This window comes from Dermacentor silvarum, chromosome 6, assembly GCF_013339745.2.
Source record: "Dermacentor silvarum isolate Dsil-2018 chromosome 6, BIME_Dsil_1.4, whole genome shotgun sequence".
NCBI lineage: Eukaryota > Metazoa > Arthropoda > Arachnida > Ixodida > Ixodidae > Dermacentor > Dermacentor silvarum.
The window spans coordinates 117,297,263-117,322,049 of NC_051159.1; the positions used below are offsets into that span (position 1 = coordinate 117,297,263).

General features: G+C 48.1%; 2 protein-coding genes across 5 annotated transcripts in view; one reads left to right on the forward strand and one right to left on the reverse strand.

Moving 5' to 3' along the window:
• LOC119456850 (uncharacterized) overlaps positions 1–24,787 on the reverse strand; it is a 191,821-nt gene that overhangs the window by 135,814 nt on the left and 31,220 nt on the right. The window lies entirely within an intron of this gene.
• Positions 1–24,787, forward strand: part of LOC119455906 (corticotropin-releasing factor-binding protein) — a 135,439-nt gene that overhangs the window by 83,376 nt on the left and 27,276 nt on the right. For both annotated transcript variants that reach the window (XR_007467549.1, XM_037717444.2), the window contains exon 3: positions 2,825–2,982. Coding sequence is in view for 1 of the 2 variants with exons in the window: in XM_037717444.2 (XP_037573372.1) it covers positions 2,825–2,982 (158 nt within the window). In the remaining variant the exon portion in view is untranslated. The remainder of the gene's footprint in view (positions 1–2,824; positions 2,983–24,787) is intronic.

Below are 24,787 nucleotides of genomic sequence, written 5' to 3' on the forward strand. Positions count from 1 at the left end.
GTGGCTATGGTGTTGGGCTGCTGAGCACGAGGTCGCGGGATCGAATCCCGGCTACGGTGGCCGCATTTCGATGGGGGCGATATGCGAAGACACCCGTGTACTTAGATTTAGGTGCACCTTAAAGAACCCTAAGTGGTCCAAATTTCCAGAGTCCCCCACTACGGCGTGCCTCATAATCAGATCGTGGATTTGGCACGTAAAACCCCATAATTTATTTTTTTTATGCCAAAAGTGGTGTTCAATACCTATGGCTGAAAGGCAGTGGCAAGACAAAAGTTCTGCCGTAAGGTTTGACGACTAGGCTGATTGTTTTCGTTATGCCGGATTTCCGGCTGACCCACTAATGATTCATGCGATGATGTCCGCAGCAAGAAACGTCAGCAAGAAACGTCAGTGATGTCCGCAGCAAGAAACGTCAGTCGCTTTTGCTCAATTAAGCACCAACAACGGAAATTCACCCCGTTATGTAGATCTGCCCTGTAACCAAGGCTACTCTAGAAAGAATTTCATGTGCTGCCAAGCTACGAACTTGATCAGTGAGAAAGATATTCTCGTCGGCTAATGCACAGCAGGTTCTCTAAACAATTACTATAATTTCGGCATTGTGAGAGCTGTCGTGAGGCAGGACACACTGTTCGGGGGGGGGGGGGGGGGGGAATGTCAGCTGTAAGTGCCGGAACCTTTTCTTGTAATCATTGCCGGGATAAGGTAACGATTCGATTCCAATTCTATTCCCTTTTCGCTCATCGACAGTGGTCCTAGCGGCTCTTCGACCTCGCTATCGCCGGTATCAGCCTGCCCTGAAAGGTGGATGAGGAAATGATAAGAAAGGAATAGAAAATAGCAAAAGAAATTCTTACACCGCACCAGTATCTATCTCCAAATCGCGAAACATTTCAAGCGAAAGATGCTCAGTAGCATTAATCAAGGGTTATGTGCAACAGGCTCCATAATGGGTCACAATATAAGAATTAAGTAGAAGAAAACAAAATGCAGCCAGTTCTATGAAGTGAAATCTGCCGAAACAGCGGAGCTGTGGTTCTGTCCCTGCGATTGTCGCGTATGCTTTTTTTCTCGCTGTGTTAGTCTTTGTTTTAGACCGAAGGAACAACCACATCTCCACTGTTTCGACAGATCGCGTCACATCCCCCGCAACGCGCTAGGAACGCCGTCACCCGTGGAAGCCTACACGTCCCATCCCCCGCAAAGCGCTAGAAACGGCGTCACCCGTGGACGCCGACGCATCCCATCCCCCGCAAGTTGCACCGTTTGGGCCAGCCAAGCGGCCGCGAATGCACTGCTTCTCTGTGGTTGCCTCTTACCCCCAGCACGCGCAATCTCATTGTTCGCCTCCTCCCGCAGCGCGCCTCTCCTCCTCCGCTGTTCATGCGAGTAGTAAGTGGTTCTTGAGGGAAAGGGAAAGGTTGGCGCTATCTTCTGCAGCCCTTGAGGGAGCACGGCTCAGCGCCTCATGCGACCTGCCCTCCCCCAGCGCGGCTTTCATCCTCTCCTGGTCACGCGACCTCTCCGGCTCTGCTCCTGCGTGACGGCGGCCGTCATCGACGGCGCACGCTCAGCCCCTCCTCTATTAAAATGCAGACAAAAAAAAGTTGTCGCAGTTTCACCTGAAAGGCGAAGCATCAATTGCGATAGCAAATTTGTAGAGAGCTATATGGAGTAATGATATTAGCTTTATCAGCTGTATAAACTTGGACATGCAGCAGCACCGGCAACACGCAGAACTGTTGTCGACGCCGTCGGCGTTTTGCCCGCGTTCGCTCAAAATGCGTGCGGCGTTGGTGACTGTTGCCGGAGCCTCTGATATAAATAGGCACTTGGTGACGCAGCTAAACGTCGCCTCCCTTCCCTCCCCCCCTCCTCCACGGCCTCTCGCGCGTCGGAGGAAGGCACGTTTGCTCTACATATATGGTGATTGTAAAGGAGGAAAGAGACGCCTACTTCTGCAGCCCTTAAGGGAGCACGGCGCAGAACGCGCGTTTGTTCTCCGCCGTGCGTTCACTCCCCGTGAGAGCGCGCGCCCCTCGCGCCCTTTCACTCGCACATACAGCGATCGGCGCGCGGCGACGATTTCATCTCCATTGACGTCATACGGAACCTCACGGCGACGGCGACGCCGACGGCAGAAATCTGCTTTTGAGTGTCCATATAATTGCTATCGCAATAAAACGCAGTGCACCTGCCCTTCACGTCTGAAAGAGACTTGAAACCACCGGAGTCCACTCACAGCTTAATTGCTTTGCTCCTCTAATTTATTCTAATGCCAGGCTAGCTGGAACATAAAAGCTCGTTGTTTCAAGTTAAAGTATTACCTGCGGCTGAGCACTGATATTAGAATCGCCCATAAAATTTGCCAGGACGCTCAGGTTTCATCCTAAAACCAGACACACAAACATAGATAAGAGGCCGTTTTTAACACGCGAAACCACTTGCCATCACAGAAATAAGCTAACGTAATTGAACGGCGCATCTTTTGAATTCTAGGCTGGCATTCATGATTTTGCATGTGCACTGTCATAGTGTTTTTTATGTGTGGCAAAGTCAATGTCAAGCTGACGCAATTTACTATTTTGTTTGCTCATCTATTTTGTTTATATCAAGTACGATGTATTGCGTGTGTGGTACGTTATATTGTACTCTACGTTCATACAACAGTTGTACGCGTGCCTACGGGTAAATAAATTTCCTTGTCATCTTTGGAAATTCTGTGAGTTGGACACCAAACCTTAGAATAGTTGTTTTTATTAGTTTGTCACTGACGTACAGGCTCGCGTGACAGAGTCTCTTCCGTTTTCGTGCCCCGCAGACTGCATATTCCAGAAGTCCGTGGAGGGCGAGTACACGTTCATCTCGACGGGCAACGATGCCGTGTGCGCCCTGTACGTCGTTGCCGATCCCGAGTATGTGGTCGAGTTCGAGATCCTGCGCTTCGACGTCAGCTGCACCAAGGGGGGCCTACTCACGGTGAGTGGTGCTGTTCAACAAGCGATACGAACGTTATGGAATTGTCCACCTGCCCTGCATACAATAAAAGCATAGCCAAGCGGCTAACGCTGCCGAAAAAAAATTTTTTATATAAATATTGACAGTCACCTAAATATCCTTACGTGATTTGAATGCGAAAGCACAATTACTGCGGTAGGTTATCAACTTAACTCAAACTTTCACCTTAATCCACTTTGCTCTAATTTGTACCAACCTTGATCCACCGTAATAAACCGTAATCCGTTTTAAGCCACTTTAACTATTTTCCTACCGTGGGGAAAATAGGTGTTTTTTGTGTGTTACGGCAGATGTTTTTTTTTCTGAAGAAACTACTGCACTCAGTATTTATAGTAATACATAAACAGAAAGCAAAATCAATGCACTTTTAACGCATAAAAGTTTTATTAACGAGAGCTATGTTATAAAAGAAGATATGAATTGTTAAAATCAAGATTGTGCGATAAAATTGAACAAAGTTTGTAAAGACACTCTTGTATCTACTAAGAAAAAAAATGTTACGAAAATTATGGGATATGCAAAATGTACTGCCCTCTATTAGGCACTATTTCCGAAAACATCTTAAATTTTGTATTGAACAGGTATACAAACATTTGACGGCAAGCACTACAGTTGGGCGTACCGGGCTGCGGCCGCCGATGTTCCGTGCTGGTTTACACCGTCGTCACTCTCAGACTCGAAGTCCGACGAAAAGTCAGCGTCTTCTGATTCGCTTCTATTCGATGTATCGATAAGATCAGACGCAGAGGCAGCGGAATCGCGATATCTGCGATCTCCCGTACCGCGCGCGCCGTTTCAGGAGCCAGACATTTTTGCGATCTGCTTTGACGATCGCGAAACTTCGGAGCGCGTTTAAAATTACTGCTTGGCGGGCAAAACTCGAACTGCTTATAAAACTAAATATAGTTCTCCTCTATCACGTCCTATAGCGCAGTTTGTCCGTGAGCGACGCGGAAGGTCTCGAAAGCGGCGTTTGAAACCATCAATAGAGGGCTAGCCATGCCCAATGGGCGCGGTGCAGAAATAGTTAATCTTCAGTAATCTACTTCAATCCACCTTAATCCACTTTAGCCCACCTTAATTCACTTTAACCCCCCTTAACCCACTTTAACCCACCATAATAAACTTTAACCCACCATAATCCAGTTTTATCCACCTTAATCCAGTTTAATACAATTTTGGGAGTGGGCCATCGGAGCGCACGACAGAACTCATCGTAATTGCCAAATCGACTGGCGGCGCCGCCACGCGCTGCGCTATACAGGGTGTTCAAAATTTAGCTTTACGGAATCTTTAGAAATCAGCTGTGGCAGGTAGCATAATTCTTATCATTGAGCTGGGTTATTCAATGAGGCGGACGTTAATAGCATAAGAAATCCAAACACATATCCAACTACTTAACAAAATTTCACGAATTAACTAGGTTAATTACTTTAGAACACATTTTGCAATTTACGAATTGTAGCGGTGAGCTTGTCAGACGGATCCACTTGGAATGAATTTCCAGAATGACGCCAGTTTGGAGATATGCGCCATTAAACTCGCCGTAAAAATGCCCCATTGTTCCATTTACTCTTTTACCAAAATGTTGTTTATACATTGAAGCATAAAAGTAACTGGAACGCCTATGTATTTCGTCCCACACTTTGGGAAATATCTAGAAACTGGTGTCATCCTGTAAATTCATTTGAAGTGGATGCGTCTTGCAAACTCACCGGCTACAATTCATAAATTGCAATATGTATCGTAAAGTAATAAACGAAGTCCATTAGCCAATTTTGGTTCATTAGTTGAATATACGTGCTTCGATTTCTCGTGCTACTAATGTCCGCCTCTTCGAATAACCCAGCTCAACGATAAGAATTATGCTATCTGCCACAGGCGATTTTTAAAAATCCCGTAAAGCTTAATTTTTAACACCCGGCATATATAGACCGGCGACCGGCGCGGTCTGTCTCTGTGACCACGTGACTTTTTGTACCACATCCGGCCACGCCGCCGCATTTCCCGCTTCATGAGCCATATAATGATTTCGCAATAAAATGAAAGGTGTAAGTTATAAGTGAAACCTGACCATGTTCTATGCAGGTTACCGAGAGTCTGAGCGCAGAAAAGATCGCAACCTTTAACATAATACACAGCACAGATTGCATACAAGCGCATCCGTACGGTCAGTCGATTTACCGCAATATGTCCCTACACGTACAGAAAGTGAAAAACTCAGATTGCTTGTAATTCATAGGACCTTTCATGCTTCCGTCTTTGCATTTCGGTCACTATAAGTCGATTTCATGGATGGATAACCGATGGACCATTAGGGTTACAGAATGGATACCAAGAGAAGGGAAGCGCAGTCGAGGTCGGCAGAAAACCAGATGGGGTGATGAAGTTAGGAAATTTGCAGGCGCAAGTTGAATACGCTAGCGCAAGACAGGGGTAATTAGAGATCGCAGGGAGAGGCCTTCGTCCTGCAGTGGACACTAAAATATAGGCTGATGATGATGATGATGATCGATTTCGATTTCATAAACGTAGGGGTGCATATGCTGGGATTTATATTATTCTAACATGCATTTTTTTCTGTCACGCATAGTTACAATAAGTTGACCTAAAGAAAAAGTCAGCGGTACTTGTTTATTCATATTAGTCATAGTAATGCCCGACTAGTAGCATTCTTTTTCCTTTGCCCAATAGATGAGAGGACAGGACAGTAACGAATTCGCCAAATATTACCTTTTTTTTTTTGCTCTGAAATATTAGCGTGACTTGGGTCTGGCTGATTTACTCCGTGTTTGGCTCTAGCCTACTATTATACGCAAGTGGGACGCGCATAGGCTTAAGGTATATCGTGGTTCTCATTTCTTTTGACAGCTGAATACAATTCCACTTTGCTTACCAAAACACAGTGTATATATACCATTCCGCATTTTCGTTAAATGGTATATGTACTACATGGGATTCACGGGCTACGAGATATTTCTTTTTTTGTTGTTGGCATGGGCAACTGAAAGTCGTGTCTGGTATAGGAATGTGTAATTTCGTCTTGCCAGTGTGAGAACTTCCAGTTGACTTCAGTCATAAACGAATGACTTCGTATATGACTACATCGTAAACAAACAAACGCTACAACAGACCGTGTTCAGTGTATAAAAAGAAGCCACTCCATCCATGGTTTTCTTCTACAAGAGCTGTTGCGAATGATTACGAGAAGGCAAGCAAACAAGCAAGAAAAGTACATATATCCGAGGACATCTACGCATGCACTTGTGAGTTGTGAATGCGAAAGCATTAATGTTCAATTGAACGCCGCTGAGCGGTCCTTCGAGTTTTGCGCTTTGAGTAATGTACCATAGTGGCACGTGCTGCCCGAGCGAGCGAGCAGCAGCAGCAGCCTGCAGTGACAAGGTCGCACGCCGCCGACCTCCTGCGGGACGAGAGACCGAGGAAGGAGCAGCGGCCACCAAGGCCGGCAGGCACGCGCCGCAGCTAAGCCCAGTGCGCTTGCGAGGGTGAGAGCGAGGGTGACGTGGAGTCGCGGCGATTCCATCTTCATTTACGCAACACTTAGCCCGCTATATGGGCAGCAGGAGTCCCCTGTCGCCCGCTCTGCTCCGTCGAGATGCGTTCGCGACGTGGCATCGCAGCCAATGAGAGTTAGGTGCCGTTTCACTGCTACATACTACAGACGCCGGTTTTCTTTTTCTCTCAATGGGCCACTTGACGCTTTCGTATCAATAAACGTGACTGAAGAAATTGGAGCCCGCTTAAGCTTCGACTTTAAGAGTGGAACGTGATAGCGTTATCGGGCTCCGTTCGCATCGCATTTTGCTTTATGAGTAGGCTTCGCTGCAACACACCACGTGAGAAAGCCAGCATACCAAGACCAAGCTTACAGCAATCCCTCTAAAGTCGGCTTCACTTTTGTACACAAATGGATTGCTGGAAAGACATTTTTACAGGGGCAATATAAGCTGTCTTATGTGAAAATGTGAATGCCCTAGGACATTGTCTTTATTACTTTATTAATTGTTTGCTGATGCCCCAAGGCGCGCGTGTGTCTAAAACGCATTAGGCAGGGTAAGTCCCAGTTTGATATGCCGTAGCGTTGCATGTAGGCTCCCTAACCTGCCGAGGACGCGAGCGCCATCTGGATGGTGTTTTAGCAAGTAACCTGCCCGGGCGCGCCGCTGTTTTAGGCTAAATATGCTGGAAAAGGGGTTTGTGTTTGAGTTCCCTCGTAACAGAATTATCTTTTCTCGTACATTAAAATTACAATCCGACGCTATCATGGCTGCAGATTGGGCAGTGGTACTTTACGATTTTCTGACGGATATTACTTTGAGAAATTCAATTTTTGTTCACGAACGCCTCGCGCCACATGGAGGGACTGCGCGGTCGGGGCTGTTCGGGATGATTTTCTTGGCCGGGCAATACCCCTGACGCCGACGCCGGCACCGGATTTTCTGCGACACTGGGTCCTTAACGCAATCGCGTTTTACAACGCAGTCACGTAGTCTCTCATTGATCGCTGGCTCGATGAGTCGACGAGCCACAACACCGCTTTATCTGAGCGGCCCAATTATTTCGAAGACAAATTTGACACTTGGCGACGACGCGAATCAGTGCAGGTGCTGTTATATCTTAACTTGAAAAGCCTCCATGCTTACTCTGATTAGAACGCGAATTTAATTTGTATATCTAGTTAGCAATACGGGTGTATGAAGCATAAATGTACAGTCATAAAAATGGTTAAGCATCCTTTATATCCTTTAAGTTAACGAAAACGAACTAAAGCTAAAGACAACTATGTCTGAAAGAGACCTTTTCAAATGTGTTGAATTAATAGGTACTTTCATTTACCTGTTACGGAATTCGGGACACTTGAGACTGTTTATGTGTGGGATTGCGAAAGCATTAAAGTCCCTTTGCGGAATTTTTTTTCGCGCGTTCCGTCTCCGCGCAAGCTCTAGCCTGCGTTCTAACTGCGCCTCGGTAAGGCCAAATAAAAACGCGCCAGGTGTCTGAACGCGCTCGTTTTCCCGCGAGGAGTTCATAACTCGAAGGACCACTCAGCGCCGCTCAATTGGACAATAATGATTTCCATTTTATGCACTCATTTTACACGCTCATGACGTGGTGCCACCTCTTTTCGATTGGCCGCGCCGTCACGTGTGCAATGACGCACGCACTTGGTCCACCTTTAGTGAACGAGAACCGTGCTCGCCTCGCACCCTGGAGGCCCGGGTTCGATCCCCACCCCCCGGACCGAAATTTGCCAAACTTTATTCTCAAAGTCATTAATTTACTTTGTTTACAGGAATCTTCCTCGGAAATTTGACGTAAACCCGAGCATTTTATGACGTGTTTTTACTCTTCGCTCCATCGGCCATTTTCGGTACCATCTTTCGGTCACGTCATCTACGCCAACGGATTTTCGTGTAATGGGGCGTATAATGATTTCGCATTAAACAACATACAATTTGTACTCCATGTTATCGAGATTTTGCGCCGGTGCGCAACACAAGCTAAAAGTCAATTAACTCGGGACAGGCTCTTAGCGCACCACATTCAATAAGTTCGCAAAAGCTCGCCACCTTCATTGTCGGGAAATTTAAATGTTTTGCAATGCAACGCGCAATGTATCGCTTTTCGCGACAATGGAGCTGCGCTGCCAGGCTTATTTCAAATCGAAGCAAACCGGGAGAGCTAGCAAAGAATACAGAAAGTATTCAAATTAGAAGTCTCTCTAGCGAAAGCGTCTGTAATTATTGTACTTGTTTCGTGTTGTGTTCTCGTTTTTAGATTAGTGAAGCCTACTTTGCACGGCAAGCATACTCCGTCGTTTATCAGTGCTGGCACTCCCAATTTGTTCCCGCCAAACTAAAAGCAATGTGCTAGGATTTCATTGAAAGATTATGCAGGGTGTCCCAACTATCATGCACCCAGATTTTAAAATATGCACATGCCACGTAGCTGTACAGAAGCAAATGTTGTGTGCCGTATTGTTGTAACAATGTAATGTTGTCCGCCTGATCAGTCTTGATTAATTATTCAACTTCGCATATGTTACAATTAGATGAAACGTGTCAATGAGAAAATTGTACAGCAACACGAAAAACTCCCAGAACAGCTTTCTGTTGATCAATATGTGCTACTAAAAGTGCATTTCCGAGCGTGAAAGAAGCGCGTGAATAACGCAAAGTGCCTCGAGGGGGGAGGGGGGGGTCGCGCTACAATTTTGGGTGCTTTATCTATCTATCTATCTATCTATCTATCTATCTATCTATCTATCTATCTATCTATCTATCTATCTATCTATCTATCTATCTATCTATCTATCTATCTATCTATCTATCTATCTATCTATCTATCTATCTATCTATCTATCTATCTATCTATCTATCTATCTATCTATCTATATTGTATAAAGCTCACAGACAATGAAGCCAGGCAAAGCATCGAGGAAATTAGCTGTGATTGAAACTGAAATGTAGTAAATGAGGAAAAGGTAAAGGAAAGCAGACGAAATGATAACTTGCCACCGGTGGGAGCCGCACCGACAACATCCGCATTGCGCGTGCGTTGTTCCACTATACAGGGTGATCAAAGTTAAGCCGACAGGTTTTTTTTTTTTTTTAGGCGCGTAGATGTACGTGCAGACACCACTTCCACAGTAAGGTTATGCGCCCAGGGGGCCACAGAATGAGGTGGTAATTATTGATGTCGGTAGCTTAATTGCCTAAAATTGAATAATTAACTTTTTAGTGGTTGCAGTAAGCAGGCATGTTTGTATTGAAAAGTTAGACGCAATCGTGTTTCTACACAGTTTCATTGGGCAGAATTCTTCTAGCGCGTCCGTACTCCGAGATATCGAACTGCGAAGTTTCGTGCTCAAGATTACGCATGCAAGACCGTGAGGATCGGCGCAAAGCTCCCCCATTTTGTGACGCTGCTGTTGCGTGCGGCGTCCGCGCTGTCATATCTTGATTTCGCCAACCGAGAGGGGCAGGGGGACAGTTAACACTTTTGCCAATGCCTCCGCCTCGTTGTTAGACTAAACGCCGCACGCAACAGCCGCGTCACATCAGGGAGGAGCTTCGCGCCGATCATAACTCTCTTGCATGCGTAATCATGCAAACGACAATGAAAATTTGGAGTCGGATATCTCGGAGCACAGACATGCTAGAAGAACTCTTACAACTGATACTGTGTAGAAACACGACTGCGTTTAACTTTTCAATACAAACATGTCTGATTACTGCAGCCACTAAAAAGGTAATTATTCAATTTTACTTAATTTAGCCGGCGACATCGATAATTACCAGCTCATTCTGTGTTCCCCTGGGCGCATAACCTCACTGTGTAGAGGCGGTCTTCACGTACATCTAAGCGCCTAATATAAAAAATTGATTATATCTGCTGTCGACATTCGAGAACACGCTTAGGAAAGGCAGAGCATTGCAAGAGACAAAGTCGGAGTCAGGCATGGCGAAAGCTCAGAGTGAAGTGGGTGCGCGCGCAGCACTAAACAAAGGTAATTCTTTTTTTTTCTGTTTTTTAACCACCTTTATTAATGATTATTGAATATCGAGAAAGACATAGAATTTTCTCCAGGGAATTTCGATATTAGCGACGATCTATTTGCGCATGAGACCGTTCCCTATTCCACTTCCATGGAAGATTTATGCCATCACCTGAACTATTTATTGCGCACACGTTAAAGGAGCATTAATGCAAAACAATAAATACAGTATTCATAAAAATCTCTGCTGTCGTCACTTACACTGCAATAGGTCAATTATTAGAAGAGAGAACGAAGCTCAAGGTTAATGTTTTTTTTTCTTTTTTTTTAGTTTCGCGCGGAAACCCCGACATCAGCGCTTCAGTGTGACGTCTGACTTGTAAACTTATTTTTCGTATTTGCGCCACGTTGGCTCAGTAAAGTTGGCGAAACTTGCCATAATCAGTCTTGGGCTCCATTAGAACACAATGTAGTCAATCCTTAATGTTAAAGAATTAACTGAGACCTAGAAGACTTGGCATGACATCACGGTGAGCTGGTGCGGGAACTTCAAGGTGGCGTCGCCACTCACCTCTACTGATACTGATACAGAAGAAATCATTTTTCCCTTTAGTGTTCCTTCAAGTTTACCTACGCGCCGTAAAAACGAAGCCGTCATTTTTAAAGCGAAGCTTTGTACCTCTACCAGCCAAGGGTTCTGTCGTGTCCGTCGTTGTAAGCAAAAAACGATCCCGACGAACCGCTAACAATTGCAGGTATAGCAGTATAGCTTACTTGAATTCAGGCATTCAGCGTACAACTAAGCACTCGTTTTCGCAAGAAAAACCACAAAAACAAGCTTCAAAGTGATGAGCCAACATGATGGATGATAAGGGCTGCGGGCAAACAACCACGGAAAACAGGCTCGGCGCGGTCCGTAAGATTAGATTGCAGCTGTTGCAAAGCTTATGCAGCTGCTTGAAAGAGGGTTGACGTCATTCGAAACCCTTCCAGCCTAGTAACTGCTTCGGTTCATTTTCTAGACTACCCCACTATGGGGGTAGTCTAGTAGTGTATATCAAACCGATCATAAAGCAGTAGTGAACATTGTTGTGAAGTAAATAATAATAAAGGCCGTGGTTAAAGTTACGTTGTAGTGTGTGAAATATCAAGTGCGCCGCAGTCACCGTGAGGGTGGCGTAAAAAACTTCGCTTTCCAACCACCTTCACAGGGTGGATTGGCGGGCAATTTTTTTTATAAAGCAAGTAGTATGCCTCTTGCCCCAGAAAGTATGCTTCGAAGGTAATAGCTGCCTTAACTTTACGAACGCTCTTTTCCCCAAATTGAGCACCTAGGTGGCTCAGCTTAGGTTGTTCATAAGTTTAGTCATTTCAATGCAGGTTCACGCTTTTAGGGGCGAAGCTCCTTAAAGCGGCACCCGTTCGTCCCTCGTCGTAGTAGTAGTGTGTAACCAGTCTGAGAAAAATGAGAAAAAAAATGCCGAAGTTGTGTCCGTAGCGCGGAATCGAACCAGGGACCCCTCGCTTCCGAGCGCGCGGCGTTAGCCCACTACGCCACGAAGCACACAGACACGAGCACCACGATGGCAATAAATACCCAACATTAACGAAAGGCCGCGTTTCTAGCGCGTTTCTAACGCGTTTGTGCTAGCGCGTTACGGCCCGTGTGAGAAGCTGGTGTAAGACGCTGTGGCCTCTCCGCCTTACCTTCAACGCGTTTCGAACGCGCTGCCCAAGGCGGTGGCAAGTCAAGTTCAAGTCGAGGAGCGTTTATGAATACGGGGGGTATACTCTCTCAGCAGTCATGTGATGGCGTCGGCAAACGCGGTGCACGTTCCGGCATGTGTAAATGGCTGCGTAAGACGCTGTGGCCGCTCCCCCTTACTAGAGAGTACTGCACGTCTCTAACGCGTTTGTGCTAGCGTCCCCTTAAGCGGGAGATCCGATGATTCCCTCCGGAGCTTCGCCCACTCATCATCATTCACCCCGTGGATATGTTTCATTTTGTCGAGTTTTCAAGACCAACCAATCAGGTAGTTGAGATCAAGGTCCCTGAACTTAAAGCGTACGTACGTGGAGGCCGGAATTATTTGTTCATATAACGGTTGCATCGTGGGCAACATACCTGTGCAATGGCCATTTTCCTGAAAGAAGCGCCGCGTAAGTTTTAAATGCGAAGCATTTCTTGGCGAACATTTGCTACTTTGACCGTATCTATCTATCTAGCCCCCTACGACTTTGTGCTCTCATGGTCGTTATGTTAACTTGTTATGTAGCAAAATTGACCTACTATGACAAGAGCATATGACGAACATAAATGATATGTCAGGACAAGCATGTCATGTAGGTGATGAAACAGCCGCCTACATCTTGGTGCTCTCATGGTCATTTCGTTAAATTCGTAGGTACCAAAATTTACAAATCATGACAGGAGTGTATGACGAACATAAGTGATAGGTCATGACAAAAATGTCCTGACATGCGTGTCATGTAGGTCATGACAATGACCCAGTGGAAAAGTTTAACACTCAAAAACCACTCAAATGGGTTCAGACGTGGGTAATAAGTGAAGGAAACACTACAGGATGCTGGTAGGAGTAATTGTCATGAGCATGACTCAGGCAAAAAATACAATGACTCCGCGAAAAAATATTAACACTAAAAACCACTGGAATGGTTTCGGACGTGGACACTAAGTGAAGGGAACACTAAAGGGCGATGGCAGAAATCACAGTTATGAGCATGACTCAGCAAAAATGACAATGACTCAGTGAAAAAAACAACGCTCAAAAGGCACTGAAATGGGTTAGGATGTGGGTACTAAGTGAAGGAAACACTACAGGATGCTTGTAGAAGTCATATTCATGAGCATGACTCAGCAAAATGACAATGAATCAGCGAAAAAAGTATAGCACTCAAAGGAAGGAAGGAAGCGAGAGAAAGGCAGAAGGCAGGGAGGTTAACCAGAATAACGTCCGGTTGGCTACCCTACACCGGGGGAATGGGAAAAGGGAACACAAAGATGACAGGGAGAGAAAGGATGGAAGGAAAGAGGGGAAATTAGTGGTTAGTTTGCTGATGCGTGTGGTATTGCACTAATAGTCACAGACGTTGACACAAGCCCGTCGTTCTCAAGAAGCACAAAAGTGCCTTCACCGCTTTATGGGCCGACGAGCGATGGGGGCGGTGTTCCAGCAGCACCTGCACGGAAAGCGTTCGATTGTCCAGTTTTTTTTAGCGCGTTAGCAAGTTCTTGTCGTTATGGGGCATATAGTGGACAGTGGCACAGCAGGTGGTTGATAGTTTCGTCGGTGCCGCAGACCTCGCATGCTGCACTGTCGGTCACTCCAATTAATGTAGAGTATGCCTTTGTGAAGGCAACTCCTAACCAAAGGCGATAGAGAAGCGAAGCTTCACGTCGAGGAAGTCCGAATGGAGGTCGGAGTTGCAGTGAGGGGTTTAGTTGATGCAGTCGTGTAAGTCGTAAGTTTGGCGAGTTCCACTCGGTCAGTCAGAGACCGCGTGCCAGGTGTCGAAGCTGCCTTGCGGCGCCTGTGCTCGAAAGTGGAATTGGAACGCTGAGCTCTTCTTGGTGTGATGTGCGAGCAGCGTTATCTGCGGAATCATTGCCACTGATTCCACAATGACCAGGTACCCATTGAAAGGCAACCTCGTGGCCTTTTTTTTTTTTGGACGTGATGGTGAAGTTTCACGGTTTCGTATTTCAACTGTTCATGACAGCCGCGTCGGAGAACTGACTGCATGCACTGTAATGCCGGTTTGGAGTCTGAAAACACAGCCCATTTTCTAGGTATTTCAAAATCAATGAATTCGAGTGCACGACGCAGAACCGTTAGTTCTGCCGCCGTTGAGGTCGTGACATGCGATGTGTTGAACCGCAGTGTTATTCCTTGCGTGGGTATAACCACCGCACCACCAGAACTGGACGACGTAGTCGATCCATTGGTATAGATGTGCACGTGGTTGCTGTACTTTTCATGCAAGAGGAGTAAACTCAATTGTTTTAGAGCAGGGGCCGATACATCTGACTTCTTCTGTAGTCCTGGAATCGTTATATGTACTTGTGGACGGCTCAAACACCACGGAGGAATCACTGCCTTGGCCGCAGGTGCGTACCCTGAAGTAAACGATGCACGATGTGCACTGACAGTAGCGATAAATGTCGGGCGGGACCTTTCAGCAGTGAGGCTCGCCAGGTGGTGGAAAGGGGTCCTAGCATAGTGTCTGAGATGCGTACACATTGTCTCAACGGTAATGTGCGTCGTGATTGGGTAATCCTGGGCAATGGCAATGGTTTCAGCCGTTGACGCACTGCGTGGTACGCCAAGACATATCTTAAGGGCTTGGGCTTGAATGCTCTGAATCGTACGGAGGTTAGTCTTCCAGGTGTTTGATATTGCAGGCAGGCTGTACCGCAGGAATCCAATGAACAACACCATGTACAGCTGTAACATACCGTGTATGGATACTCCCCAACTTTTTCCTGCAAGGAACCTGAACAGGTGACAGATAGCAGTCAGCCGCTTTTTCACGTAATTCACGTGCGGAGTCCAAGAAAGGTCTCTGTCAATTACGACTCCCAGGAACCTGTGACTTCTGCTCCATGGTATTAGTTGTGTGTTAATTGATATGCCATAAGCAGACATTGGCTTCCTGGCGAATGCCACCATGGCGCACTTTCCACATGAAATTTCACGTCCTTGTTGGCGAAGGTAGCAAGATGTCATTGTGGCTGCCTTCTGAAGCCAAGCGCGAAGCTGAAGTCGTCTTACACCTGATGCCCAAATGCAGATGTCGTCCGGATAGATGGAAAGTCGTACGGTGCTTGGCAGGTTGTCAACTAATCCAATGAGGGTTAGATTGAAAAGCGTCGGGCTAAGCACTCCGCCTTGAGGCACTCCTCGACTACCGTAATGCTCGGATGTTGGGCCATTTTCTGTGTGCACGTAGAATGATCTTCTCTGTAAGTAGCTGCACACCCACATATACATCTTACCACCAAGTCCTACTGCTTCTAACGCGCCAAGGATGGCTTCATGGGTGACATTATCGTAAGCCCCTTTACGTCTAGAAACAGAGCAGCAGATAGTCGTTTACAGGCCTTCTGGTGTTGCGCAAATATTACCAAGTCGACAACGTTGTCTGTTGACGAACTGCCACGCCTGAATCCGGTCGTAGCGTCTGGGTAGATTTCATAGTACTCTAGGTGGTGGTGGTGGTGGTGATGATGTTGAAGCAGGCGGGGTTAGCCTGGCATACATAGCCGGCAATTGTTCCGCCTGATCCTCCTTCGAGTTGATATCAGGGGTGTGTCACCAAGTGTCTATGAGCCCCGTGTCTCGCAGGAAGGCCAACAGCAGTCGTTGCGCTCTCTTCCTGGTTATCGCAGGTCCTCCGGGGAAAACGACGTCTTCAAATGTCCTGTGCGTAAGACCGCTCTTTTGTAGGCTGTCGATCATCGCTTTTCTTTCTTTGTCAAACTGCGGGCATATCCAAATGTAATGTTCGGTGTCGCCAATGTCACCACAGAAAGCACAGAATGGGGAAGCGCGAAGCCCAGTCTTGAATAACCAAGCTGTGGTGTACGCGGAGTCGGTCCTGATGCGGTATAAAAGCGTCGCTTCTGCGCGGGTAAATCCATGAGTCACGCAGGATTCGTGGGGATTCTTGTGGATCTCCCTAAAGTGAAGGCGGATTACACCCTTAGGGTTCTGAAGAGCTTTTGGAGCTTTCACTTTTGGGACACATGTCAGCGCTAGGCGTGCAAGGGCGTCAGCTTTCTCGTTTCCATCAATTCCTACGTGTGATGGTATCCACTGGAATCTTATATTAAATCCTTTGCTTGTTAGATCGTTAATCAGTGCCAGAGATTGCCTTGTAAATTTCTCTAGAGGTAGGCCACGATGCAATCTCTGTAACGCTGACTTGGAATCCGTCAGCACCACGACATCTCGTGCAGAGAAGGCCCGTAGTTTCCGCAAAGCCGCGGTGATTGCGGCGCTTTCTACTGTTGTAGAGGAAACTACGCGATCCAGTCGGCCAGACCATGACACATCAAGGGATGGTATGCAGAATGCCGCTGCACAGCTATCTGTTTGTGCGCACACCGAGCCGTCTGTGTAAACTTGTAAGTGGCGTTGAAATGACGTGCTCAAGTGTTCCAGCACAATAAACTTTGCTTCTGCAGTTGAAATGGTGCGTTTCGCCGGTAGGTGGGGTACACTGAGGCTGCAGGTAACGTCCGAAAAAGACCATGGCGGGTCAAGGCGACTGCGTTTAGGCCATTCCAATCCTAAACATTGGAAAGTGTTCAGTGCCGCATGGAAATGTGAGCGAGTTCTTGCTCTTAGCCGCCGGAGAAGCGCCGTGCCTGCGCGGGACTCGCCCAGCCTTAATAGCTGCGTCAGCAACGCCTGAGATGCCAAGAGACGGAGTGGAAGAGATTCTGCCTCATTAGTGACTTTCTTGTTTGAAGCCGTCTGTGGAACTCCCATCGCCAAGCGAAGTCCCTTTCTGTGCACAGCCTCCAAGCGCTCGAATTGACTCGATGATGGGGATATCAGAGGGAGCTGATAGAGAATGCGGCTTGTTATCAGTGCCGCATTCAGTTTAAGCATGGACATAGGATTGTTTCCCCAACGTACACCTGCCAATCGACGAAGTGCGTTGACTCTTTGCACTGATGCAGCCACAACACTTTCGACCGCACGACGCCATAGTAGCTTGCTGTCGATGGTGACGCCCAGGAATCGAACATGAGTTGCACGAAGAATTGAATGCCCTCTGATATTCAGCGTCAGGCGTGTTGACTTGCGTCTCACTCCCGGGAAAAGCATGAAGGCAGATTTTTCCGCTGATAAAGATAGGCCAAGCATCGATAAGTGGCGTTCGATGGCGGAGATTGCGCCCTGGGCGATCCGGGCCAACCGTTTGTGTTGGTACCCCGAGATCCAAATGCAGATGTCATCTGCGTAGATGGACATTTTAACTGCCGTCCGACCTACTTTCAGTGCATCTGGAAGGCTGGCCATGGCAACGTTAAAAAGCAAGGGAGATAGGACGCTTCCTTGTGGGACACCGAGGGAAATTCGTCGCTTATCACTCAATATACTTCCGAGCTTAACTTGGGCATACCGATCTCTGAGAAATTCATGGATGAATCGAAGAGCATTTCCTGAGACGCCCATGTTTTGGAGTCCGTTGATGATGCATGTATGAAGCACACAGTCGTATGCCTTGGCAACGTCCATAAAGATGGCGAGTGTGGAAAGGCCGTCCGCGCGATGGTGCTCGATATGGCTTATTAAATCCAAGACACTGTCCTGGGTACTCAACCGTGGACGAAAGCCGGTCATGCACGATGGCAGTCTATTTCCTTGCTCAAGATACCATGTTAACCTCGCACATACTAGTCTTTCCATCAACTTTGACACGCATGATGTTAGCGATACTGGCCGATATGAGGCGAGGTTCGCAGGATCCTTTCCGGACTTGAGTACTGGCACCACCCATGCTATCTTCCACGTTTCTGGGATCTCTCCCGTGCTCCAGACGTGATTAAATATGTCCAGAAGGGCTCGTCTTCGTTCGTACGGCAGATTTGTCAGCATCTGATTGCTGATCGAATCGGGACCCACAGCACAGCGTCTTCTTAATTTGCTGAGCGCCATATCCAACTCACGGAAAGTGAATGGCGTATCCATGGTATGGAATGCTTGAGACAACAGAGGGTTCGATACTCCTGCTGATCTGCCAGATGTGAATCCATCTGCAAAATCTTCTGCAAGGGTTTGCAAATCTTTTCCTTGCTTCAAAGCAAGTGCTTCAAATGGCCTGTGCGGGCGAATCTTTCCAGATAGGCTATTCATTACTCCCCATATTCTTGTCATCGGAGTAAACGCCGATAAGCTCTCACAGAAAGCAGCCCACTGAACTCGTCTTAACCTTTTTGTGTGACGACGGATGACAGCGTTTATCCTGTTGTATTCAGTTTTTGCAGAGGGATTTCCCGTTTTTCTCATTAGTTTCCGCTCCGCTCTCCTACGCGCTGCGCAGAGGTTCTTTAGTTTCAAATCAGGAGTAGGAAAATGATCTGGCAGTTTCAACATTGAGGTAGCCACTCTCTTGCTCCGCAGCATATCTGCGAATAGCTCACCAGGGGATTCATCCAACGCTTCTCTGTATGTGTCCCAGCGTGTCACAGCACAGAATTGTCGACCAGCAGTGTGAAATCCGGTGATGTTGGTGAAGATCGGAAAATGGTCGCTGCCCATCCTGTCTGGGGCCGTTGTCGACGATACGTAAAGGTCTGTAGAATGGATCACGAGGTCTATGGCACTCCATGAATCTGGTGGTCTGAAGAAAGTTGGTTTACCATCGTTCGCGATACATAAGTCAGCAGCATCCGCGGCTGCGACAAGTTCCTTGCCTCGGAAATCTGCAATCTTATCTCCCCAAAGCGAATGATGGGCGTTAAAATCGCCACAGATTATTCTAGGAGAGGGGCAACGAATGCAAAGGTCCTTTATAAGCGCCTCCATAGAGACCTTCCTGCGTGGACTTATATACACCGACACCACACTGAGTTTTCGGTTTCCTAGGCACACTTGCACAGCGGTGACTTCCAAGTAGGTAGAACAAAGGTCCTGCACTGGTAAGGCGACGTGAGGTATTTCTCGCCTGATGTATATCATCGCACTTCCATTAGCAAATGACGGTATACTCGGATTTCCATGTCTGATGTACCCTGGGATCGTCCTTCCATTAGGGAGACCAGCCTCCGAGAGGGCTAGAATTGGTATAGGTATGTCTCGAAGGAAAAGGCTGAGTTCACACAGACGCTGTTGAATACCGGCACAGTTCCATTGCATTATTAAGGGCACTTTTGGGCGACGGAATGGACCAAGTGGGCGACAAATTGCCATTATGCTACTGAGGGTATGTGGAAGTAGAGCAGAGTATTACTGACTCAAGAGCCAGCACTGCTTCCAGCATATCCTTCGTTGAGCTCGCAGGCATCTTCGCGACGTGGGAACGTAGTGCCGTGAACAGAGCGCGTATCACATGCTGGCAGTTTTCCAGCTGACTGCTTCCGAGTGGTGCTTGAGGTCGGTTCACTGCGGCCGCATAGGTGCGCTTTTCGGACTCTTTAGGAACAGGTTTCTCAGCGGCGGTGACCGTTTGCGTTGGCTCAATAACTTCGTTTATCGGTGTGAGACGCGGGAAATCAGAAGCGTAGTCTCTTTCCAAAGCAGTTAGTTGTGGCGCGCTGAGTGTCTTCTTCGTGTTCGATGGTGCGCTTGCATTCTTTGGACCCAAAACAAACATCTTATTCCTTCGTTGAGCAGCTGTCCGCGCAGGACATCGACCGTAGCTAGCAGGATGGTCGCCGCCGCAGTTTGCACACACAGAGTTTTCTTTGCTTGCACACGTCTTAAATCATGAGGTCCCCCACAGCGCTTGCACCTCTGTTCCCCACGACAGTACTTGGCAATATGTCCGAAGCGCTGGCACTTAAAACAGCGTGGTGGTGTCTCCACGTAGTCGACAAGCTCGTGTCTGGTGAAACCAAGGTTGATCTTCTCGGGGCGTTCAGAATTTGGAGCAAATGTGAGAACCACCGAGTTAGTGCGCCTTGACTCCCATTCAGATGACGAGGTGTGGACCCGACGGATGATTCTTTTTGCATGAAATACTCCCTGAGGTCTCAGGAAGGTGAGCAGCTCCTCATCCGAGTACCATTTTGGGACTCCTCTAACAATGCACGTGTTTTTCATATAACTGTGCGGGACACGGGAAGATATGGCTATGCCGCCGATATTCTTGGTCTCTAGAAGGATGTTGGCTTGTCCTTCTGTCTCCACATCTAAGAGCAATGCTCCCTGTGCTGTGAAGCGGCTCTTCACTGGTGCTCCACCGAGAATCGCTTCAAGCTCAGAATACAGGAGAATAGGGTTCACTTGCCTTAAATCAGCTCTCTCGGATGCTGCAGTGATTAGCACTGGAATTCCCTCCGCCCTGTCTTTACGATGGCGCACAACTCGGAAACCACCCTCGTCCATGTCGAGGTCTGAAAGGTTCGCCACGTTGTCGTCCTCGATGATTGTTGACTCGTCTTCAGAGTCACCAGTGTCTTGTCGCTTGCAGTCAGGCTGGCTTGTACAAATCAGCTGGCGTTTCTGACCCGGTGTCACCCCTTGGGAGGTCATGGCGGAGTGCTCGTCGGTGCCAGCTTGGGTCCTAGCACCTTGTGAGGCGGCGGGTGGCGCAGCACCCGTCGGTCTCCGATACGGAAGGTACCTTTTCGAGTCGACCGACGTGATGAACAGTTCTGACCAGTAAGGTTACCAGAACAGAACGATAATAACGATAATTGTACGCAGAGCTACTCAGACAGGCTAGCAGCAGCTTCGTCGTCTTCTTTTCCTCTCATAGTACTCTAAGTACCATTCCAGACGTGTTAAAATTATTCTTTCCCTTGTTTTTCCGACACAACTGGCAAGTGCGATAGGACGGTATGAGGAAATGTACAAAGGCGACTTGCCAGCTTTGAGAAGTGGAATGAGGCGACTTGACTTCCATTCCTGCGGAACCGTACCCGTCTGCCAGGAGTCGTTGTATAGGAGCAAGAGTGCCTTCCTAGCTTGGTCTCCTAGGTTACACAGGGCACGGTACGTAATGCCGTCAGGTCCTGGCGCTGAAAAACGCCTGCACAATGCCAGCGCAGCTTCTAGTTCTTCCATAGAAAACGGGCACTCCATGCGGGGATCGCGTGAGAAGGGTGGGTGGTCGAGCGTCCCCGTTCCCGTTCCATCGGAATTTGCCTCGCCAGCAATCTTTCTGCAGAAAGATTCAGCGACGTCAATCTCTCTACATTGTAGATGTAGTGCCAGAGATTTAAACGGGGGGCGCTGACCAAAGGTTGTGCGAAGGCCACGAACAGTCCTCCATATAAGCGATAAAGGTTTTCGCGGATCCAGGGACACGCAAAAGGATACCCATTGTCGGCAAGCCAGCTTGTTCATGTGACGCTGTATTTTCTTTTGTGTTCGTCTAGCCAATCTCAAGTCATGAGTGGACTTCGTGCGTCTATATCTTCGTTCCGCACGACGGCGAATTGCTCGAAGTTTCTCGAGTTCGATGTCGCAATCGGTGCGGGCAGAACTCTTCAAAAGCGAATGCGTGGTTGTTTGTATGGCATCCTTTATCGCGCTCTCTAGGTTGTAGGAGGTACCGTTACGACAGCAGTCTTCCATTATTATTTTGTATTTAGGCCAATCGGTGCACTGGGCGGCTCTGGGGGACTTGGAGCTAGTCAGACCTTCAATCTTCAAATAAGTTGGGATGTGGTCGCTACCTCGCGTTTCTAAATCCGAAAACCAGTGCACTCTTCTCGAAAACTAACGTGAAACGAAGGTAAGGTCCAAGCAGCTACGATCCACGCAGATAAGTGGGGCTTCCATCATTTGACAGGCTAAGTTCGCGTTCAGAGGCAAAGGACACCAATGTCCTGCCTCTAGAATTTACTTTGGAGCTTCCCCATAGGTAATGGTGGGCATTAAAGTCGCCCGTCATCACCCACGGCTGTGGAGTCGATGTCAAAATTCCCTGTAAGCGCTCACAATCCAGGCGACTTGTTGGAGATAAGTAGGCTCCAAGAATTGTGAACGTGAGCTTCTTCTTCACTGTCAAGCAAACGTATTGATTTACTTCGTCAGGAGGCACTGGGTGCTGCACATAAGTCACGGCGTATAAACATGACAATCTTGCTGCACTCTCCGTGGGTAGAGGACATAAAACACTCATACCCGGACAGTCTGATGGGAGCTGACAAGTTTGGCTCGCATATCACGATAATGGGGAATTGGTGCGTAAAGACAAACTGTCTAAAGTCGGCCATGCGTGACTTAAGCCCTCTTGCGTTCCACTGAAAGACATGAATTCTTGACCTCCTCTTGAAACGACGCCATCGCTCGGGCCGTGGTTTTACCCTAGAGCCGCAAGTACCAGGCTCAAGGTGTCCAGCACCTGCAGTGCGCTCTGCGCCGACGGGGTTTTCATGCTGCTCAGTAGAATGCGCATGGCGTCCATAAGTGACTTCAACGTCGCTATGACTTGGCGATCCTCAGTTGTCGCATCAGCGGTTTGTGAGGTCATCGAGGGCGGCGCGATTTGATGTGACTTCGAGGCAGGTTGTGCTCGTGGAAGTGTAAGCCACTCTTCAGGAGGAGCGAGTCTTGCCCCTTTCTTCGTTGTCGCAGTGTCCGTCTTTGTGGAAGCCGGCGTTGGTATGGTAGCCGCAGTTGCCGGAAGATGGTGTATCTCTATCGGTAGATGCAACTCTTTGTGATGCTCTTCGGTGGCGATGTCGTCGTCGCCTGAGAGTAGCGGCAGCCTCTCTGTGTGTAGAATGGTCCCGTACCATACGTTTGAGTACCGCTCGCTCGTTCCTCACCCGCGGGCAATCCTTGGATGAGGCCTCATGGGTACCATGGCAGTTAGGGCACTTTAACACAGTTGCGCGGCAGCCTTCTTCCGATTGAGATTCAGCGCACCGTGAGCACACGAGATTGTTCCTACAGACACCTTTTACGTGTCCCATATTGCAGTATTTATAGCATTGCAGGGGCTTCGGTACGTATGGCCGGACTGGATGGCGGACGTGGCCAACTTTGACGTGTGAGGGAAGGCTGTCTCCCTCAAACACAAGCTTCAGGCAACGTGTGTTGCCAAGTCTTGCGATGTGCGTGATAAGAGTGCCTTCTGTAGTCGGCTTTATTAATATAGGCAAGTCGTCCGTTGGTATAGAAATATCGACATCATAAATGACGCCGACAGTGCTATTGCAGCCTGTAGGAATCATGGATCGCACTTTCACTTTGTCGATCTCCGTTACGCGCCGCAGGCTTTGCAGTGCACTACGGTGTAGAACGTCTACTGCGAGTACATTCTTCCGTGCGTTTATTCTCACGTCTTTGATCTCGTTTGGTGCGATTCCCTCAAGAAACGCAGAAAGGACTTGCCTGTTTAGGTATAGCAGATTGGACACAGGGTCCACGGGCATGAAGAGCATAGTGTACGGCCAGCGCTGTGGTGTTGGTGGTGTTGTCTTCATGGTGGAGACACTTGCCGATGATGACCTCCGTAGCAGTCTTTTTTGTTGTTCGGCTCATGACAAGCGTGAAATCGTCGTCCGACGAGTCGAAGCTGTCCGAGTACGAGTACAACTCGGTTGCCTCGCTGTCCGTGTTACTTGACGCGTTTCCACGTTTCCATGGACGCGACCCGACGTGATGGTTGGGCGCCAGGAAGGTCCTCGAGGGCTTCTTCATCCATTGCCGCAACAAGGGAGCGGGAGCTCCCAGATTTTGCAGAGAAACAAAACTCGCTGTGAAAACGCCGGAGTGAGAAAGCGCTCCAGCAGCAGCGGGTAAATTGACAATCGCGCTCTCTCGTCTCGCTTCAACGCGAACTAAACGTCGAAAGCACAGCGCATACGAAGCTGACGGCACTCGGCGCATGCACTTTGTCCCCATCGTCGATCACTTTGAAGATGAGGCCCGCGCGGGCGCGCCCTTCGCCGACATCGCAGATCGCTTTCGCGATACGGCGGCCGCGCGGTCGCGCTATCAGCAGCAGCCGACGGAGCAGAACGCACGCCCCCCCCTCTCCCTCTCCGATGACTCGCCCCCGTGCCTCGCGCGCGAACGAAGACCGCGCGCTTCCGGCCTGCATTTCTTCCTCGCGTCCGCTACACTGAGCCGCGATTGGCGGCTCATAAGGCCGTTTCACATGGCGTGATTGGGGCGAAAAAAATCGTTCTGTCGCGCACGTCAGCAAAGCGATTTTCGCTGGCAGCTTTCACATGCGTCTTTGACCGCGCGATTTACGTCGCAGCGACGCCCAAGGTTGCTCCCTGCTCACAAAGTATCCATGCCTGCATCGTTAAATGAAAACAACATGGAAACTAGTCAAATATTACAATTTCATATTTTTTTGAAAATAGAATATTACAAGATTTTTCAGCCTTTAAACGCGTTGAGACTGCGATCGCTTAGTCCGCAGTTGTGGCTAGTGAAAATGCTGCACAAACCGCATAAGCGTGCGGCGTGGTGGGGTGGATTTGTTTTGTACACTCTAGTTGTGTTGTTGCGGTACGATGGAAGCCACAACTCTTGTCCTGGAGGAGTATTTGCCTCTACAAAAGAAGTAGAGCTGGAGAAA